The sequence below is a fragment of the Hypanus sabinus genome, chromosome 9 (assembly GCF_030144855.1).
Source record: "Hypanus sabinus isolate sHypSab1 chromosome 9, sHypSab1.hap1, whole genome shotgun sequence".
Taxonomy (NCBI): Eukaryota; Metazoa; Chordata; class Chondrichthyes; order Myliobatiformes; family Dasyatidae; genus Hypanus; species Hypanus sabinus.
Genome location: NC_082714.1, coordinates 165,401,401 through 165,421,233, shown reverse-complemented (window position 1 = coordinate 165,421,233; position 19,833 = coordinate 165,401,401). Strand labels below are relative to the sequence as shown.

Genomic DNA, 19,833 nt, shown 5'->3' with positions numbered 1-19,833 from the left:
TCCTGCACCCCACCCCCCCAGCCCCCCGTTTCTCATATCCTCTGTACTCTGCCTCCCTGTCCCATTTGACCTAGACCAATGGTTTTGAACTTCCTCACCTGGGAAACAGAGCTCTGGTAGCCCACACAGGTCGATTCCCCTTGGAATTCTGAGGTGCTCCTTAGGGAGTTCCATGCTGCCAGGAAGTTGGCCCGATGGGAGACCTGGCCCAGTGTTAGCCTCTGTATTGGTCCCACAGGTCTCGGGACTGGACTGAGTGCTGATGAATGGTGGTGTGTGAATGGACAACACCTCAGGAGAGGCATCAGAGGCTTCAGAACCATTGTGTTGTATATCCTTCAAAAGATAAAACATTAGGAAGTAAGAAACCATAGTCTGTGGCAGAACATCTCAATTCAACAATACAGCATGGAGTAGACTCTTCTGGCCCTTTGAGCAGTGCTATCCCAGCAGCCCCCAACACTCTGTTTAACCTCAACCCAATCATTGGACAATTCACAATGACCAATTAACCTACTCAGTATGTCTTTGGACAGTGGGAGGAAACTAGGGCACCCTTTCCATGGGGAGGGCTTAGAGAGGGTGCCAGGACTGAACTTTGACATCCTGAGCTGGAATGACATTATGCTAATCACTATGCTACCATGTTAGTCTTGTTGAGGCCAGAAGAGGCACAAGGAAAGACCTTGGTAAGCAGGACAGGAAGACTCAAGGAGAGACCTCAGCAGATAGGACAGGAAGGCTTGAGGAGGGACCTCGGCAGGTAGGACAGGAAGGCTCGAGGAGAGACCTTGGTTGGTCAGACAGGAAGGCTCGAGGAGAGACCTCGGTTGGTCAGACAGGAAGGCTCGAGGAGAGACCTCGGTTGGTCAGACAGGAAGGCTCGAGGAGGGACCTTGGTTGGTCAGACAGGAAGGCTCGAGGAGAGACCTCGGTTGGTCAGACAGGAAGGCTCGAGGAGAGACCTCGGTTGGTCAGACAGGAAGGCTCGAGGAGGGACCTTGGCAGGGACAGGAAGGCTCGAGGAGAGACCTCGGTTGGTCAGACAGGAAGGCTCGAGGAGAGACCTCGGTTGGTCAGACAGGAAGGCTCGAGGAGGGACCTCGGTAGGCAGGACAGGAAGGCTTGAGGAGGGACCTCGGTAGGTAGGACAGGAAGGCTCGAGGAGGGACCTCGGTAGGTAGGACAGGAAGGCTTGAGGAGACCTCGGTAGGAAGGACAGGAAGGCTCGAGGAGAGACCTCGGTTGGTCAGACAGGAAGGCTCGAGGAGACCTCGGTAGGCAGGACAGGAAGGCTCGAGGAGAGACCTCAGCAGGTAGGACAGGAAAGCTCGAGGAGACCTCGGCAGGCAGGACTGGTAAGCTCAGAAAAAGCTGCTAAAATCTTGAGGAAGGGTCAGCCAAGCAAAGCCAAAGGAAAATCTGAGATGAGCAACGGGCACAGGCTGGAGGAGGGAACACAAGACTTCAAGGAAATGGGAATTGCAAGGACTTGGCACAGCCACAGCATGGTAAAGAGAACAGGGATGCTGGCAGATGGATGGAGAAAGCAAGTCCCACCATTGTTGAGAAAATTATGATTACTCTGTTCTAAAGCCTGATAATAGGAATATGAAATATTGTAGATGTTTCATTCCCTGGGATCCAGAGAGAAAACTTCAGAAGAAACGATGATTATCGAGAGGAGGTGATAGGACAAGTGAAACTGTTCCATCTCTCATTCCCTGATCCATCTCTCCTCACTGACCCGCACGCTCTCCCTGAGTCCAGATCCTGAGCATGGCCCATCCTCCCTGGTCTACCTGTACTTCTCCACCCCTGGCTGAGAACTCCACAGAGCTGGGAGTTCTATACCAGAGGTTCCCATTGTATGAAATAGTAAACTCATAGCAGGGAACACTGCCCAGTTCTGCCCAGCAGAGGCAGATGGTGGGGATGCGTGTGCAGTAGAGAAATAAAGTGGGGGTGGGGGGCCTACCAGGCACTGAAAATCTGTAACAGGCTGAACTGACCTGAGCCTCAAATCGTAGGGTTAAGTGAACTGAAAACTAAAACTGGACAAACTGCAGGCTAACGTGAACTAGAGTGAACTCACATCTGTTTACTAGCCGAGTGATAGCTTCATAAAACTCCAGGATAGGAGCTTCCTATGGTGGACATCTGATCAACAAGGAACTGCACACAACTTGCATTGAGCCTAGATAGTGAAGGCTGACACTACAGAAGGCTCACCTTGCCCTATGTACACACAGCATATGCGGGGTAGAGATAGTGGAGCGAAAGGTAGATACACAACAGCGCAAGAATAATGAGAGCCTTGGCTTGGAGAGCATTCATTCCAGCTCATGTAACCCCACTGTTTTTATCAGCTTGTAATAAGGAGAAATTCTGTTGTGAAGGTGAAGCCCGGACTGTGTGTGAATTCTTTCTGTCCACACTGGAATCTGGGACCCCCACCCACCCCATCCACCACGTTGAGACAGCAATCACGGACCATGAATGACTGGATATGCTGCTCTTAACCAGAAGTGGCAGGGCTTGGAGTCATGGAAACACAGCAAACCTACAGTACAATACAGGCCCTTAGGCCCACAATGCTGTGCCAAACATGTCCTTACCTGAGAAATTACCTAGGGTTACCCATAGCCCTCTATTTTTCTGAGCTCCATGTACCTATCCAGGAGTCTCTTAAAAGACCCTGTTATACCTGCCACCACCACCATTGCCAGAAGCCAAATTTCATGCACTCACCACTCTCTGCGTAAAAAACTTACCCCTGAAATCTCCTGTGTACCTACATCTTAAAACTGAGCCCTCTCATGTTAGCCATTTCAGCCCTGGGAAAAAGCCTCTGACAATCCACATGATCAACGCCTCTCATCATCCTGTACACCTCTGTCAGGTCACCTCTCATCCTCAGCTGCTCCAAGGAGAAAAGGCCGAGTTCACTCAATCTATTCTCATAAGGCATGCTCCCCAATCCAGGCAACATCCTTGTAAATCTCCTCTGCACCCTTTCTATGGCTTCCACATCCTTCCTATAGTGCGGTGACCAGAACTGAGCACAGTACTCCAAGTGGGGTCTGACCAGGGTCCTATATAGCTGCAACATTACCTCTTGGCTGCTAAACTCAATCCCAAGATTGATGAAGGCCAATGCACTGTATGTTTTCTTAACTACAGAGTCAATCTACATAGCAGCTTTGGGTGTCCTATGGACTTGGACCCCAAGATCCCTCTGATCCTCCACACTGCCAAGAGTCTTAACATTAATACTTTATTCTGTCATCATATTTGACCTACCAAAATGAACCACTTCACACTTATCTGGGTTGAACTGCATCTGCCACTTCTCAGCCCAGTTTTGTATCCCATCAGTGTCCCGCTGTAACCTTTGACAGCTCTTCACACTATCCACAACACCTCCAACCTTTGTGTCATCAGCTAATTTACTAATCCAACCCTCCACTTATTCATCTAGGTCACTTATAAAACTTATGAAGAGTAGGGGTCCCAGAACAGACCGCTGAGACACACCACTGGTGACTGACCTCCATGCAGAATGTGACCTGTCTACAACCACTCTTTCCCTTCTGTGGGCAAGCCAATTCTGGATCCACAAAGAAATGTCCCCTTGGATCCCATGTCTCCTTACTTTTTCAATAAGCCTTGCATGGGGAACCTTATCAAATCCCTTACTGAAATCCATATACACTACATCTACTGCTCTTCCTTCAACAATGTGTTTAGTCACATCCGCAAAAATTCAATCAGTCTCGTAAGGCACGACCTGCCTTTCACGAAGCCATGCTGACTATTCCTAATCATATTATGCCTCTCCAAATGTTCATAAATCCTGCCTCTCAGACAGACAGACAGACAGACATACTTTATTGATCCCCAGGGAAATTGGGTTTCGTTACAGCCACAGCAATCAAGAATAGTGTAAAAATATAGCGATATAAAACCATAAATAATTAAATAAAAATAAGTTAATCATGCCAAGTGGAAATAAGTCCAGGACCAGCCTATTGGCTCAGGGTGTCTGACACTCCGAGGGAGGAGTTGTAAAGTTTGATGGCCACAGGCAGGAATAACTTCCTATGACGCTCAGTGTAACATCTCAGTGGAATGAGTCTCTGGATGAATGTACTCCTGTGCCTATGGGAGACATTGCCCAAGATGGCATGCAACTTAGACAGCATCCTCTTTTCAGACACCACCGTCAGAGAGTCCAGTTCCAACCCCACAACATCACTGGCCTTACGAATAAGTTTGTTGATTCTGTTGTTGTCTGCTACCCTCAGCCTGCTGCCCCAGCACACAACAGCAAACATGATAGCACTGGCCACCACAGCCTCGTAGAACATCCTCAGCAACATCAGGCAGATGTTAAAGGACCTCAGTCTCCTCAGGAAATAGAGACAGCTCGGACCCTTCTTGTAGACAGCCTCAGTGTTCTTTGACCAGTCTCAGGATCTTCTCCATCAACTTACCAACCACTAAAGTAAGACCTACTGGTCTATAATTTCCTAGGCTACCTCTATCCCTTTCTTGAATAAGGAACAACATCTGCAACCCTCCAATCCTCCAGAACCTCTCCCGTCCCCATTGATGACGCAAAGATCATCCCCAGAGGCTCAGCAATCTCTTCCCTCGCATTCCACAGTAGCCTGGGGTACATCCCGTCCAGTCCCAGTGACTTATCCAACTTGATGCTTTCCAAAAGCTCCTGCACATCCTCTTTCTTAATATCTACATTCTCAAGCTTTTCAGCCACTGTAAGTCATTCCTACAATTGCCAGGATCCTTTTCCGTAGTGAGGACTGAAGCAAAGTACTCATTAAGTACCTCTGCTATCTCCTTCAGTTCCATACACACTTTTTCACTGTCACACTTGATTGGTCCTATTCTTTCATGTCTTATCCTCTTGCTCTTCACATACTTGTAGAATGCCTTGGGGTTTTCTTGAATCCTGTCTACCAAGGCCTTCTTGTGGCCCCTTCTGGCTCTCTTAATTTCTTTCTTGAGCTCCTTCCTGCTAGCCTTATAATCTTCTAGCTCTCTATCACTACCTAGCTTTTTGAACCTTTTGTCAGCTCTTCTTTTCTTCTTGACTAGATTTACCACAGCCTTTCTATATCACGATTCCTATATCCTACCATCTTTTCCGTCTCATTGGAATGTACCTATGCAAAACTCCATGCAAATACCCCCTGCACATTTGCCACATTTTTTTCATACATTTCCCTAATAACATCTGTTTCCAATTTATGCTTCCAAGTTCCTGCCTGATAGCCTCATATTTCCCCTTACTCCAATTAACTGTTTCCCTAACTTGTCTGTTCCTATCCCTCTCCAATGCTGTGGTAAAGGAGATAGAATTGTGATCACTGTCTCCAAAATGCTCTCCCACCGAGAGACCTGACACCTGACCAGGTTCATTTCCCAATACCAGATCAAGTACAGCCTCTCCTCTTGTAGGCTTATCTACATATTGTGTCAGGAAACCTTCCTGAACACACCTAACAAACTCCACCCCATCTAAACCCCTCACTCTAGGGAGATGTCTATCGATATTTGGGAAATTAAAATCTCCTACCATACAACCCTGTTATTATTACTCCTTTCCAGAATCTGTCTCCCTATTTGCTCCTTGATGTCTCTGTTACTATTGGGTGGTCTATAAATAGAGTTATTGACTCCTTCCTGTTCCTAACTTCCACCCACAGAGACTCTGTAGACAACACCTCCATGACTTCCTCCTTTTCTGCAGTCATGACACTATCTCTGATCAGCAGTGTCGCACCCCCACTTGTTTTGCCTCCTTTCCTATCCTTTCTGAAACATCTAAAACCTGGCACTTGAAATAGCCATTCCTGCCACTGCACCATCCAAGTCTCTGTAATGGCTACAACATCATAGCTCCAACTGCTGACCCACGCTCTACTTTATTCATGATACTCCTTGCATTAAAATAGACACATCTCAAACCATTGGTCTGAGTGAGTCCCTTCTCTATCATCTGTCTATCCTCCCTTTCACACTGTCTCCAAGCTTTCTCTATTTGTGAGCCAACCACCCCTTCTTCCATATCTTCAATTCAGTTCCCACCCCCCAATAATTCTAGTTTAAACTCTCCCCATTAGCCTTAGCAAACCTTCCCACCAGGATATTGGTCCCCCGGGATTCAAGTGTAACCCATCCTTTTTGTACAGGTCACTCCTGCCCCAAAAGAAGTCCCAATGATCCAGAAATCTGAATCCCTGTCCCCTGCTCCAATCTCTCAGCCACACATTTATCCTCCACCTCACTCTATTCCTACACTCACTGTCATGTGGCACAGGCAGTAATCCCAAGATGACTACCTTTGAGGTCCTGCTTCTCAACTTCCTTCCTAACTCACTGTGCTCTTTTTTCAGGACCTCTTCCCTTTTCCTACCTATATCATTGGTACCAATATGTACCACGACCTCTGGCTGTTCTCCCTCCCACTGCAGGATATCTTGGACGCGATCTGAAACATCCCAGACCCTGGCACCTGGGAGGCAAAATACCATCTGAGTTTCTTTTCTGCGTCCACAGGATCGCCTGTCCGACCCTCTAACTAAAGAGTCCTCTATTACTGCTGCCTTCTTCCGTTCCCTACCCTTCTGTGTCATGCACGGCCACTGCTGCTTCCCCCAGTCCTGCGGAAACTGGAGGTTCCACACCCCCCCCCAGGATAGAGAGGGGACATCCCAGGTCAACACTACCTCAAGGGCCGGGGGGGGGGGGCCCACGGTGAAACATTGCCCTAGTCAAGAGGGGCTTCCTGTTTACACTGACAAAGGAAGAACAACCATAACTGAGTCCAACCACTCCATCCAAAACCATTCAACCCCCCCCCTCCCCCAGAACTCAACCCAGAAGGCAGCACTCACTGTCTGTGCACCACAGGGTGAGGTGGAGGGATGGAGGGAGTGACAAGGGTGAGGTAGAATGATGGAGGGACAGGCAAGGGTGAGGTAGAGGGAGGGGAGGGTAAGTTAGAACAATAGAGGGAGAGGAGAGGGTGAGGTGGAGGGAAGGAGGGAGGGGAGGGGTGAGGTGGAAGGATGGGGTGAGGGGGAAGTAAGTAGGAGGGGAGGTGGGGTGTGTTCTGGTCCATCTGTGGGAAACCCCGATGACAGACCCTACCTGCACCATCTGTCGGAGACCCTGTGGCCGCAGCCCAACCACAAGGCACATATCCAGCAGTCGGTGGCTGTGCAGCCGGACACCAGTATTTCTCGCCACCAGCTCACTCGCCTCTGTCATCCTCCGGAAGGTCTGTGCCGTAGCTGGAGACAGGAAGAAAGATCGGTCAGTGTGAACCCTGACCAAGAGTGACCCCACCCGCCTCTCCAGGTCAGTCCTGGGCTGTGGGTCCTACCACCCCGCCACTTCAGGATACCAGCTGGAAAGTTGGACAGACAAGTGTACCATGATGCTCACACGGTAGAGGACAGACAGGACGGCTCTACAATGGTTCATCAAAACTGTGCGGTGCATCACCCGTACCAGACTATCCACTATTAAGGGCATACTGTTTATACAGAAAGGTGCCGGAAAAGGGCCAGTAACATCATGAAGGAATTCACCCACCCTGCTCATGGACAATCTGCCCCACTCCCATCAGGGAGGAGGCTAGGTAGCATCCACACCAGACACAAAAACGGTCACTTTCCCCAAGCAGTAAGGCTGATCAACGCACTCACCCACCCTTTCACATCCCCAACCATTTCCTGTCAAAGTTACCTTATGTACAGCTTCGTGTCACTTTATGGACACACAATCAATTTATATAGCTTTCTTATGTATTTATATTTATTGTTTTTAAAAAATTATTGTGTTCATTATCTTTTGCATTTTTTTAATGCTGTTTTGGATCCAGAGTAACAATGATTTTGTTCTCCTTTGCACTTGTGTACTGGAAAGGACATTAAACAATCTGGAATCTGGAATTCAGGCTGATCTCATGTCAACCCATCCTCGCTGTCTCTTGAGAAACAAGAGAAAATCTGCAGAGGCTGGAAATCCAGAGCAACACACACAGAATGCTGGAGGAACTCAGCAGGCCAGATAGTATCTATGGAAAAGAGGACAGTCGACATTTCAGGCCAAGACCTTTTGGCAGCCCTGCGTTGGGCTGGGAGTCACTCCCCACAGGAGGCCACATCGGGCCGGAGATCGCTCCCAATGGGATGAAGGCCCCATGCAAGGGCTGAATTCGAGCTGTCGCTCTCCTCGGTGCTGACGAAAGATGTTTTCAAAATTCCAAGACATATGTGATTATTGGTCTGGACTGTAGTTGACATTAGCCTCCTTCAGTTTCTCTGTGTTTTCTTTCTTGTTGCCGACTGGGAGATGGGTGATATGTGGATGAAGGAGGGGTTAGGTGTTTGATGTTATTGTTGCTGTTTTTTTGCTTGGTAGGGGCTCGGGGATAGGGGTGCAATGGCAATATTTTAGCTGCCGTGTCCAGGTCTGGGCTGGGCCATCTGTTTTAGTGTGAGGTTTGAGGGGTTTGGTGTTTTGTGAGTTTAGTTTCTTTTTCTTTTTTGTGCGGGGGGGGGGCTTCAATGACTTCCATGGTTTTTCTGTATTCTATGGTTATCTGGAGAAGATGAATCTCAGAGTTGTACTCTGTGTACATACTGTACTCTGATAATAAAATGAAGCTTTGAACTTTTGGCATTTGCAGACAATTCAAAGATAGTTGGAGGGGCAGGTAGTGTTGAGGAAGGAGAGAGGCTATGGAAGGATTTAGACAGATTAGCAGAATGGGCAAAGAAGTGACAAATAGAATATATTGTAGAGCAGAGTATGGTTATGCACTTTGGTAGAAGGAACAAAGGCGTGGACTATTTTCCAAAGGAGAAGTGAATTCAGAAATCAGAAGTGCAGAGGGATTTGGGAGTCCTCATGTAAGATTCCCTAAAGGTTAACTTGCAGGTTAGTCAGTGGTGAGAAAGACAAATGTGATTATAACATTCATTTTGAGAATGAACACACACACACACAAGGTCAAGGATGCAGCGCTCAAACTTTATAAGGCATTGGTCAGACCACACTTGGAGTATTATGAGCAGTTTTGGGTCCTTATCTAAGAAAGGATTTGTTATCATTGGAAAGGGTTCAGAGGAGGTTCATGAGAATGATCCCAGGAATGAAAGGGTTAACATATGAGGAGCATTTGATGGCTCAGGGCCTGTACTTGCTGGAATTTAGAAGAATGGCGGTGGGGTTAGGGGAAACCTCATTGAATCTTTGGAATCTAGTGTATATTGTAAGGCCTAGAAAGGGTAGATGTGGAGAGGATGTTTCCAATGGTGGGGGAGTCGAGGACCAGAGGGAACAGGTTCAGAATAGGGGGACATCCATTTAGAACAGAGATAAGGAGAAATTTCTTAACCCAGAGAGTGCTGATTTGCCACAGATGGCTGGGCAGGCTAAGTCATTGAGTATATTTAAAGCAGAGGTTAATAGGTTCTTAATTGTGGTGTCAGTTACGGGGAGGAAGTGGGAGTGTGGTGAACTACATATACCTGTCTGGACGCCCCCTGCTGACTGCTCCTGTGGCTCCTCCCACAGACCCCTGTATAAAGGCGATTGAGGCCTGAGCCCGGCCTCTCAGTCTCCAGGATGTAGTATGGTGGTTACTCACTGCCTGTTCCTTCTTCCAGTCAATAAAAGCCGATATCTCGCTTTACGTCTCAGAATGAGATGTACATCAGGGAGAATGGGGTTAACAGGGATAATACAAGGGGGAAATGCCTAATTCTGGTCTCCTGAACACTCGGGACAGGATGGGAAGGATTAACACTAGGTTTTGTCTGGTTATTCCTGACACTTCCTGTTCCCACTTCAGAGAATGTGGCTGTGACCACTTCCCCTTCACTCCCACAGAGCATAACCCAGTCACTCACAGCAAGCCTGGAACAGGGAGTGGCCTAGCTCTATCGAGAAAACTGCCTGAGAGCCAGGGAGGAGGGGGAGAGGGAGTGAGTGAGAGTGAGAGTGTGTGTGTGTGTGTGTGTGAGAGATAGTCCCATAGCAGCGTTTCAAAACTCTGCAGTGCCTCCTTCCTCAGTCTCGGTCTGCAGTGGTGACGGATGATCAGACAGCTGACAGAAGGAGGAAGTTCCAGAACATCTGTATCCTTTGTGACCAGCATCTCACAGTCTCACTCAAGACACATGCAGCCAGAATTAATAAGCAGATGATTCGTTAGTCTTCAGTCAAACGGATTTTCAGTTCAGTGATGTCGGCTGACAGCGGTGGATATTGCAAAGGCTGTGGGCCCAGACAACGTACCAGCTCTGGGACTGGAGGCATGCAACAGAACTAGCTGTGTCTCCAGCTAAGGTGTTCCAGTACAGGTACATGGAGCTTAGAAACATGGAGGGCTATAGGTAACCCGAGGTAATGTCTAATGTAAGTACATGTTCAGCACAGCATTGTGGACTGAAGGGCTTGTATTGTGCTGTAGTGTTTCTATGTATCTACCTGAGAAAGTGGAAAATTGTACTGGTATGCACTGCTCACTGACACAGGACCAATCCTCTCAACCATCAGAGGGGATAACTTCACTCACTCCAACACTGAACTGTTCCCACAACCTCTTCACCTCATGTCCCCAATACTAATTGCTTATTTATTTATTATCATTTTGTTAATTTCCTTTTATCTACTGTGATTGCTGCAAGAAAAAGAATTTGGGTTTATATGCTGATTATAAGCACTTTGATAATAAATTTACTTTGAACCTCTGAACTCTCTGAATCCAATCTGGCTAATCACTGTCGTTCTCAAACAGTCTGCTCTCCATCAGAGGAGGGTGATGGAGCTGACAGCAACGGTTTCACTCACCAACAGCAATAGTGCTCACCTTAACTATTCAGATCCATTTTCATTCTCCCTCTCACTCTCCCCCCATCTTCACCGGTAACCTGGTCACCGATGGGTTCCCCAGCCTTCGTCCAAACAGACTGAACTCCGAATGTTAAGACAGCGTGACACAATGGAGGGGAATAAACAGTGGATGTTTCGGGCCGAGACCTTTCAACCATACTCACAATAAACAAACAAACAGTGCAGGAAAGGAACAGTGAGGTAGTGTTCAATGTCCATTCGGAAATTGGATGGAAGAAGCTGTTTCTGAGCTATTGAGTGTATGGCTTCACAGGTTTCTGTACTTCCTCCTTGATGGTGGCATTGAGAAGGGGGCAAGTCCTGGCCGGTGAGGGTATGTAGTGATGGTTACCGCCACCTTTTGAAGATGTCCTCAATAATCATAGTCTTAGAGAAATACAACACAGAAACAGGCCCTTTGGCCCATCTCGCTCATGCCAAAACCATTTCAACTATCTACTCCCAAAGGAATCATAGTCCTCCATACCCCTACCATCCACGTACTATCCAAACTTCTCTTAAATGTTGAAATCGAGCTCACATGCACCACCTGTGCTGGCACTCACAACCCTCTGAGTGAGGAAGTTTATCCTCATGCTCCCCTTAAACTTTTCACCTTTCACTCTTAAGCTACGACTTCTGGTAGTTGTCCCTCCCAACCTCAGTGGAACATTTACCTTATCTATACCCCTCATAATTTTGTATACTGCTATCAAATCTCCTCTCAATCTTCTGCATTCCAAAGAATACAGTCCTATCTATTTCAATCTTTCCTTATAACTCAGGACCACTTGACCCGGCAACATCCTTGTAAGTTTTCTCTGTACTCTTTCTACCTTATTTACATCTTTCCTGTAAGTAGGTGATCAAAACTGCACCCAGTTCTCCAAATTAGGCCTCACCAACATCTTATACAACTTCAACATAACATCCCACCTCCTGTACTCAATACATTGATTTATGAAGGCCAATGTGCCAAAAGCTTTCTTTACTACCCTGTGACGGCACTTTCAATGAATTATGTACCTGTATTCCCAGATCCATTTGTTCTACTACTCCTCAGTGCCCTTCTGTCACTGAGTAAGATCTACCCTGGTTGGTCCTACTAAAGTGCAACATCTCACACTTGTCTGCATTAAATTCCATCTGCCATTTTCAGCCCATTTTTCCAACTGGTCCAGATCCCTCAGCAAGCCATGGTAGGTCAATGTGGGAGGCAGGGGTTAGATTGATCACAGAGGAGGTTAAAAGGTCAGCACAGATTTGTGGGCTGAAGGGCTTGTACTGTGCTACAATGGAGCTGTACGAGTTTACAACCCTCTGCATCCTCTTGCCAAATGCTTTCTTTACGAACCTATCTACTTGTGACACCACTTTCAATGAAATATGTATCTATATTCCCAGATCCCTCTGTTCTACCACTCCTCAGTGCCCTGCCAGTCGCTATGCAAGATCTATGCAAGGTCTAACTAAACCAACACTTCCACTTGTCTGTATTTAATTCCATCTGTCATTTTTCAGCCCATCTCACCAGCTGGTCTAGATCCCTCTGCAAGCCATGATGGAATTCCTTGCTGAACCAATAAACTGCGTTATCATCCAGATCGTTAATACAGATGACAAACAACAGATCCAACACTGATCCCTGCGGCACACCACTAGACACAGGCTTCAAGTCAGAGAGACAATTGTCTACTACCACTGTCTGACTTCTCACACAAATCCAGTTTAGTACCTTATCTTGAATGCCAAGAGACTGAATCTTCTTGACCAAGCTCCCATACAGAACCTTGTCAAAAGCTTTACTAATGTCCCTGTAGACAACATCCACTGCCTTGCCTTCATCCACTTACTTGGTAACTTCCTCAAAAAACTCTATAAGATGACATGACTTACACACACAGTGCCATGTTGACTATCCCTAATCAGAACACATCTATCCAAATAATTATATATCCAGTCCTTTGAAATACCTTCCAATAACTTTCCCACTCCTGATATCAGGCTCACTGGTCTACAATTTCCTGGCTTTTTCTTAGAGCCCTTCTTAAACAACAGAACAACATTGGCCAGCATCCAATCCTTGGGCACTTCAGCCGTGGCTAAAGATGATTTAAATATCACTGCTCAGGGCCCTGCAGTTTATGCACTTGCCTCCCATAGGGTTCGAGGGAACAACTTTTCAGGCCCTGGGGATTTCTCCACCCTAATTTGCCTCAAGACAGCAAACACCTCCTCCTCTTTAATCTGTATAGACTCCATGAAGTCTACATATTGATGAAGGAAACATTCCAGACACATTTGACAATTTTTTTTCTATACAGCTTTTTGACAGTATGGGAATCCCAGTCAATATGTGGAAAGTTAAGTTCACCTACAGTCACAACTCTTTGTTTTTTGCAACAGACTGTGATGTCTCTATAAATTTGTTCCTCTCAATCCTGCAGACTACTGGCAGGTTTGTAATATAGTCCCAATGACATGGTCATACCTGTCTTATTCCTCAGTTCCACCCTCACTAGACGAGTTCCCCAGTCTGTCCTAACGGAGCACTGCAGTGATATTTTCCCTGACTAGTAATGCAACGTAGCATACAGGAACCTTGTTCTTGCCTACAGAACCTCCTGTCTGTTCCCAAACCAATGAATCCCCAGTCACCTCTTCTCCCCCCTTCCCTTCTGAGCCACGAGGAATGGGCTTGAGAAGAAGAGAGATTGAATAGATAGGTAGAGACTTTTTCCCAGGGCAGGAATGGCTAATATGAAGGGGCATCATTTTAATGTGATTGTGGGAGGCGGTATGAGAGGTAGGCTTTTATTACACAGCGACTTTTGGGTGTGTGGAATGTGCTGCCAGGTATGGTAGGAGAGGCAGATACATTAGGGACATTTAAAAGGCCCTTAGGTAGGCCCATGGATGGTAGAAAAATGATGGTCTATGTGGGAGAGAAAGGTTAGATTGATCTTACAGCTTGGCACATCGTGGTGCAGAGGGTCTATACTGTGCTGCTCTATGTTCTAAAGTTACTTCCCTTCCATTTCTAAATGGACCATGAACCCGTGAATACCTCAGTATTCCTCCTTTTCCAATATTTATTTACTGGTGATAGAAAAGTGGAAGTCTATGTGGGAGGCAGGGGTTAGATTGATCATAGAGGAGGTTAAAAGGTCAGCACAGATTTGTGGGCTGAAGGGCTATAATGTTCTATATTCTGTGTCCTGTCTTTAAACTGAGGGTTAATTCCTATCACCTCCTCGTTCACTGACATTCTCTTATTTACAGGAAGTTGGTGGCTTAGATGAAGACAGACACTGTTCCTTGATGCATTCCGTTCTGTTTCTGTCTATAAGTGACTCACATTAAACTTCTACGAGATGTTTTAGAAGCTGGCATTCCAACTCTTCCTTCTCAATGCTTCAGTGAATTGTGAAGCTGTGCTGCTGATTCTGCCAGCACTGAACACCACATGCTTTGTCCTTAACTTCACTCATTAGCCAAGTCTGCACCACCTTTCCTGTAGCGGGCTTGTGCCACACACACACACACACACACACACACACACACACACACACACACACACACACACACACACACACAGAGTTGTCATAAGTAACAATCCTTTAAATGTAAGCCATTGCCTGCCAGCCTTCATGCCTTGTCATGTCAACTCACAATCCAACACAACTAGTCCATGCTTCACAGCTTTCCTTGTTTGAACTAAATAACTTTCTGTCTTAATCTAAAATTCTATCCATTATAATTTGGCTTCTCCAAAGGCTCCTGAACAACAGCAGCATTAATTATTCCTTTCTCACCGAACAATGCCACATGCCTGACCCTTTGATGATCCCATTTGAACTGCCTGGTGTGGGAATTCTGAGGCATCTGACTGCAACCCCCTACAAAGGATTGCGAGGTTTGCTGAGAGGGTCCTCGGGCTAGATGGTGCACTGACAACTATCTGGTCCTGAACCCCAGTAAAACTAAGGAAATGGTAATGAACTTTAGAAAACAACAGTACATGGTCTCAACCCTGGAAACAAGAGGCCAGTCAACAGAGTGTGTTGGAGAATATATGTACCTCAGCACAATTACAGGTAACAAAATCACCTTTAAGACCAATGGTGGGTTGATGCTCTCCAAGTCCCAACACAGCTATTTTTCCTTCAGAAGATGCAGAAACTTCAGGCCCAGCCATTGATTCTCCAGACATTTTATAAATGCTTCATTGAATCAATATTTACCTACAATACGATGGCCTGGATCAGAGCAATGAGCACCATCAACCTCAGCCCACTCCAGAGAATTGTCAGAGTAAGTAGTAAAATCATTGGCCAGGAACAAGAATTTCTCAGTAGCGTCCATCAGAGACGGACAATAAAGAAGGTCAACAAATGGTAGAAGAGATTACACATACACTTCACACGGGTCCCTGCCCATCAGCACAAGAGCCTGATCCAGTTTTGTGCCTTCCTCCCTTCACCCCCTCAACATTCGATTTTGAGTATATTGTATGCATAGCGCCTTTGACAGTAAAATCAGCCCGTTTTGTTATGTGTATTTGTATGTATAATCTGTTGTAAGTATGTTATATTGTGTTTAACTATATGTAGTCTGGTGCTGTGTATCTTAAATTCTGTGATGTTGTCCTTACCACTGCACAAAGTAAGTTCCTCACGGAAAATAAAGTGAATTGAATTGAATGTGAAGCACGCATTTAAACCTCCGATCTCACTGGACCTGGGATTTGAACCAAGCTATCCACACTCAGTTGTATGTAAATAATCTCCTATCATTAATAATCAACTTTATTTGTCATATACAGTTACATAAATTAAGAATTTGCTGTGGTGTGTTGGTGTGGCATGCAACAAAAACAACATTCAACAATTATAAAGAATGAAGAATTCTATAAAATAGATAAATAAAGAATTATATGTAAATAAAAAAGGACCCCCATCACCCAGGACATGCCCTCTTCTCATTGCTACCATGGAGGAGAAGGTATGGGAGTCTGAAGACACATTCTCGATGTTCCTTCTTTACCCTGTCATCAGAGTTCTGAACAGACATTAAACCCATGAACACAACCACACTCAGGTTGGAGGAACAACACTTTATATACCGGCTAGGTAGCCTCCAACCTGACGGCATGAACATTGACTTCTCTAACTTCCGTTAATGCCCCTCCTTACCCCATCCCTGATATATTTAGTTTTTCCCCCCCTCCTTTTTTTTCTCTCTTTCTGCCCATCACTCTGCCTGTTCATCATCTCCCTCTGGTGCTTCCCTTCCTCTTTTTTTCTCCCTAGGCCTCCCGTCCCATGATCCTTTCCCTTCTCCAGCTCTGTATTCCTTTTGCTAATCACCTTTCCAGCTCTCAGCTTCATCCCACCCCCTCTGGTCTTCTCCTATCATTTCGCATTTTCCCCTCCCCCTCCCACTTTCAAATCTCTTGCTATCCCTCCTTTCAGTTAGTCCTGAGAAGGGTCTTGGCCTGAAATGTCGACAGTGCTTCTCCCCATAGATGCTGCCTGGCCTGCTGTGTTCCACCAGCATTTTGTGTGTTGCTTGAACACAACCTACTACTGGCATTATTTACTTATTGTTATATTTCTGATTGTAATTTTTTAATGTATTGCACAGTACAGTACTTCTGCTACAGAGCAGATTTCAATGTCAGTGATTTTGATTCAGAGACTTCACCAGAAAGACAGAACACAGCTGCAATGCCAGCCTTTTCTCCACCCATGTCTGAGGCCTTTTGGCCCATCAAGTCTCTGATAATTCACCGCACAAGTTCCAACACAAGCTGGCCAACATTCTTTATTCAATGCCCTTTGCAGAGCTCCTTGGAGAGAAATGACTTTAGCCAGAGGGTGCCACGGACGGCTGTGGAGGCCAAGTTATTAGGTGTATTTAAAGCAGAGGTTGATAGACTCTTGATTAGTAAAGGTGTTAAAGATTATGGGGAGAAGGCAGGAGAAGGGGGTTGAGTGAAAAAAATAGGTCAACCATGAACCAGACTTGACGGGCTGAATAGCCTAATTCTGCTCCTATGTTTTATGGTCTTATCTTACTGACTGTTCTTTGCTCACTTGTTAACTGGAACTAATCACTCTGTTCTCCCCTTCAAAACCTGCATAATTTACTTTACCCCACTGGCAGAAATAACCCAATTTCTCCACATCTTCCCAAACTGAAAATCTTCATGTCTGGCAGATCTCCTCAGTACCCTCTCCACAACTTTTGTCATCTGTTTGGAACTTCCCAGACCGGCTCATCGGCCTGAGAAATATTCAATAAACATTTCACAGAACCTCCTCACCTTTACTGAAGCTGCTACCAATTTAGCCAAAATTCCTGATACTCCTTGTCAACACTCTCTCCACTTGTTCCGGCACTGTCAAACCTCAGAGAATGATCCTCCAGACTTGGGGTGGTACCTGGGGTTACACTGCACCTCACACAGTGGGCACACAGCAAGAGGCCATTGGGCCCTGTCACCCTGTTCTGACATTCAATGAGGTTGTGCCTGATGTCACCAAAGGCCTAGCTCAAACCAACAGAGAGCTGATCAGCTACTGGCTGCCAGGTCCCAGGGCAGTAACATCCCCACATCTCAGGGGAACCACTGGACCAACAAGGTAAACACACAGTTGGTGTCCCACCTGCTGTTCAGCCTCTGGGACAATTCCACCTCCTCCCGCAGAAGATGCATGAAGTCAAGTGGGGAAAGCTGCAAGTTTGTAGAAGCCTCGGGGGTAACCATCCTTCTATCATGCAGGAATAGAAGGTGGGGGTGGGTAGGACACTCCAAAGTTGTGTTGTGATGTTGTAAGCCAGGGGTCACCGCGGACCGGTTTAATATTGACAATATTCTTGCAGACCGGCCGACGTGGGGGGGGGGGGGGGGCTGTTAATCACAACCGGAATTCAGCGATACTCTAAGGGAGTTCCTTATGTCCAGTCCATTCCGCAAATTAGTTTTCGTTGTTCTCAGCACTTGCTTCTGTCCCGCTTGCTCGCGTTTGTGCAGGGTGCTTGGACCGACGCAGTTTTGAGGGCTTCATTGCCTCATTAGACAGCCTCCCGCCCACCCGCCGCCTTGGCCAGGTGGGGTGAGAGGACGAGGTCGCAGTCCGGACAGATCTACCGGCCGAGTGGACAGCTGCTCTGCAATTTACGAAGCCCTGAGCCCGAATCCGGTCACCGGCTTCCCCACGAACATTCTGCGTGGTTTGGAGGCGGCTGACGGCCCCGCGCGGGCGGGGGGGGGGGCTTGGCGCGCGCTGACGACCCCGCGCGGGCGGGGGGGGGGGGCTTGGCGCGCGCTGACGGCCCCGCGCGGGCGGGCGGGGGGGGGGCTTGGCGCGCGCTGACGGCCCCGCGCGGGCGGGCGGGGGGGGCTTGGCGCGCGCTGACGGCCCCGCGCGGGCGGGCGGGCGGGGCTTGGCGCGCGCTGACAGCCGCGCGCGGGCCGGGGGGGGCTTGGCGCGCGCTGACGGCCCCGCGCGGGCGGGGGGTGGGGGCTTGGCGCGCGCTGACGGCCCCGCGCGGGCGGGGGGTGGGGGCTTGGCGCGCGCTGACGGCCCCGCGCGGGCGGGGGGGGGGGCTTGGCTCGCGCTGACGGCCCCGCGCGGGCGGGGGGGGGGCTTGGCGCGCGCTGACGGCCCCGCGCGGCCGGTGGGGGGGGGGGGCTTGGCGCGTGCTGACGGCCCCGCGCGGCCGGTGGGGGGGGGGGCTTGGCGCGTGCTGACGGCCCCGCGCGGGCGGGCGGGGGGGGGGGCTTGGCGCGCGCTGACGGCCCCGCGCGGGCGAGGGGGGGGGCTTGGCGCGCGCTGACGGCCCCGCGCGGCCGGTGGGGGGGGGGCTTGGCGCGCGCTGACGGCCCCGCGCGGGCGAGGGGGGGGGGCTTGGCGCGCGCTGACGGCCCCGCGCGGCCGGTGGGGGGGGGGGGGCTTGGCGCGCGCTGACGGCCCCGCGCGGGCGAGGGGGGGGGCTTGGCGCGCGCTGACGGCCCCGCGCGGGCGGGGTGGGGGGGCTTGGCGCGCGCTGACGGCCCCGCGCGGGCGGGGTGGGGGGGCTTGGCGCGCGCTGACGGCCCCGCGCGGGCGGGGTGGGGGGGCTTGGCGCGCGCTGACGGCCCCGCGCGGGCGGGGTGGGGGGGCTTGGCGCGCGCTGACGGCCCCGCGCGGGCGGGGTGGGGGGGCTTGGCGCGCGCTGACGGCCCCGCGCGGGCGGGGTGGGGGGGCTTGGCGCGCGCTGACGGCCCCGCGCGGGCGGGAGGGGGGGGGGGCTTGGCGCGCGCGGGTTCAAGTTCAACACTGGTCGTGACAGGGGATGAGGAAAGGTGCCGCTGACTCATATCGCGGCCCGGTATGTGGTTGGGGACCACTGCTGTAGGCCGTACCAACACCACCAGGCAAGTGCTAATGTGGAATCCCCAGGGAGAGGGAAGAGAGGACGGACAAAGAACACCTGGCGTCGCGACCTTGAAGCTGACCCCAAGGAGTTGGGCTACCCTGGGGGTAACATGAAAGACTAGTGCAGTACCTTTCCATAGATGCTCCCTTAGCTGCTGAACTCTGCCAGGCTGTGAGTGTGTGTTCCACGTGCAATGGATGGGTTTGGATGGACATTGTGCAAGGTAAGTTTTTCCAGGGTATCTCAATACATGTGACATTAAAGACTGGTGTGAAGGGACACAATGTCAGAGGGCCACTGAGGGTAGGTGTGTTGGTGGCTCTGGAGTCACAAGTAGGCTAGAGAGGTGAGGAGGGTAGAGTCCGTCCTCCCCTTTTCCCAGAGGGGCATTAGTGAACTGGGGAGGGGTTTAAAATAATCCCCACAACCCCATCTCTGAAAACAGCTTGCACTCCAGTAGAGCTCGCTGAC

General features: G+C 49.0%; 1 protein-coding gene across 1 annotated transcript in view; it reads right to left on the bottom strand.

The window, feature by feature from the left end:
- LOC132400008 (DENN domain-containing protein 3-like) overlaps window positions 1–19,833 on the bottom strand; it is a 133,210-nt gene that overhangs the window by 97,385 nt on the left and 15,992 nt on the right. Inside the window, exons 2-3 of the mRNA XM_059981052.1 lie at window positions 7,180–7,322; window positions 99–336 (exon numbers count right to left, since the gene is read on the bottom strand). Of these exons, the coding sequence (XP_059837035.1) occupies window positions 99–336; window positions 7,180–7,322 (381 nt within the window). The remainder of the gene's footprint in view (window positions 1–98; window positions 337–7,179; window positions 7,323–19,833) is intronic.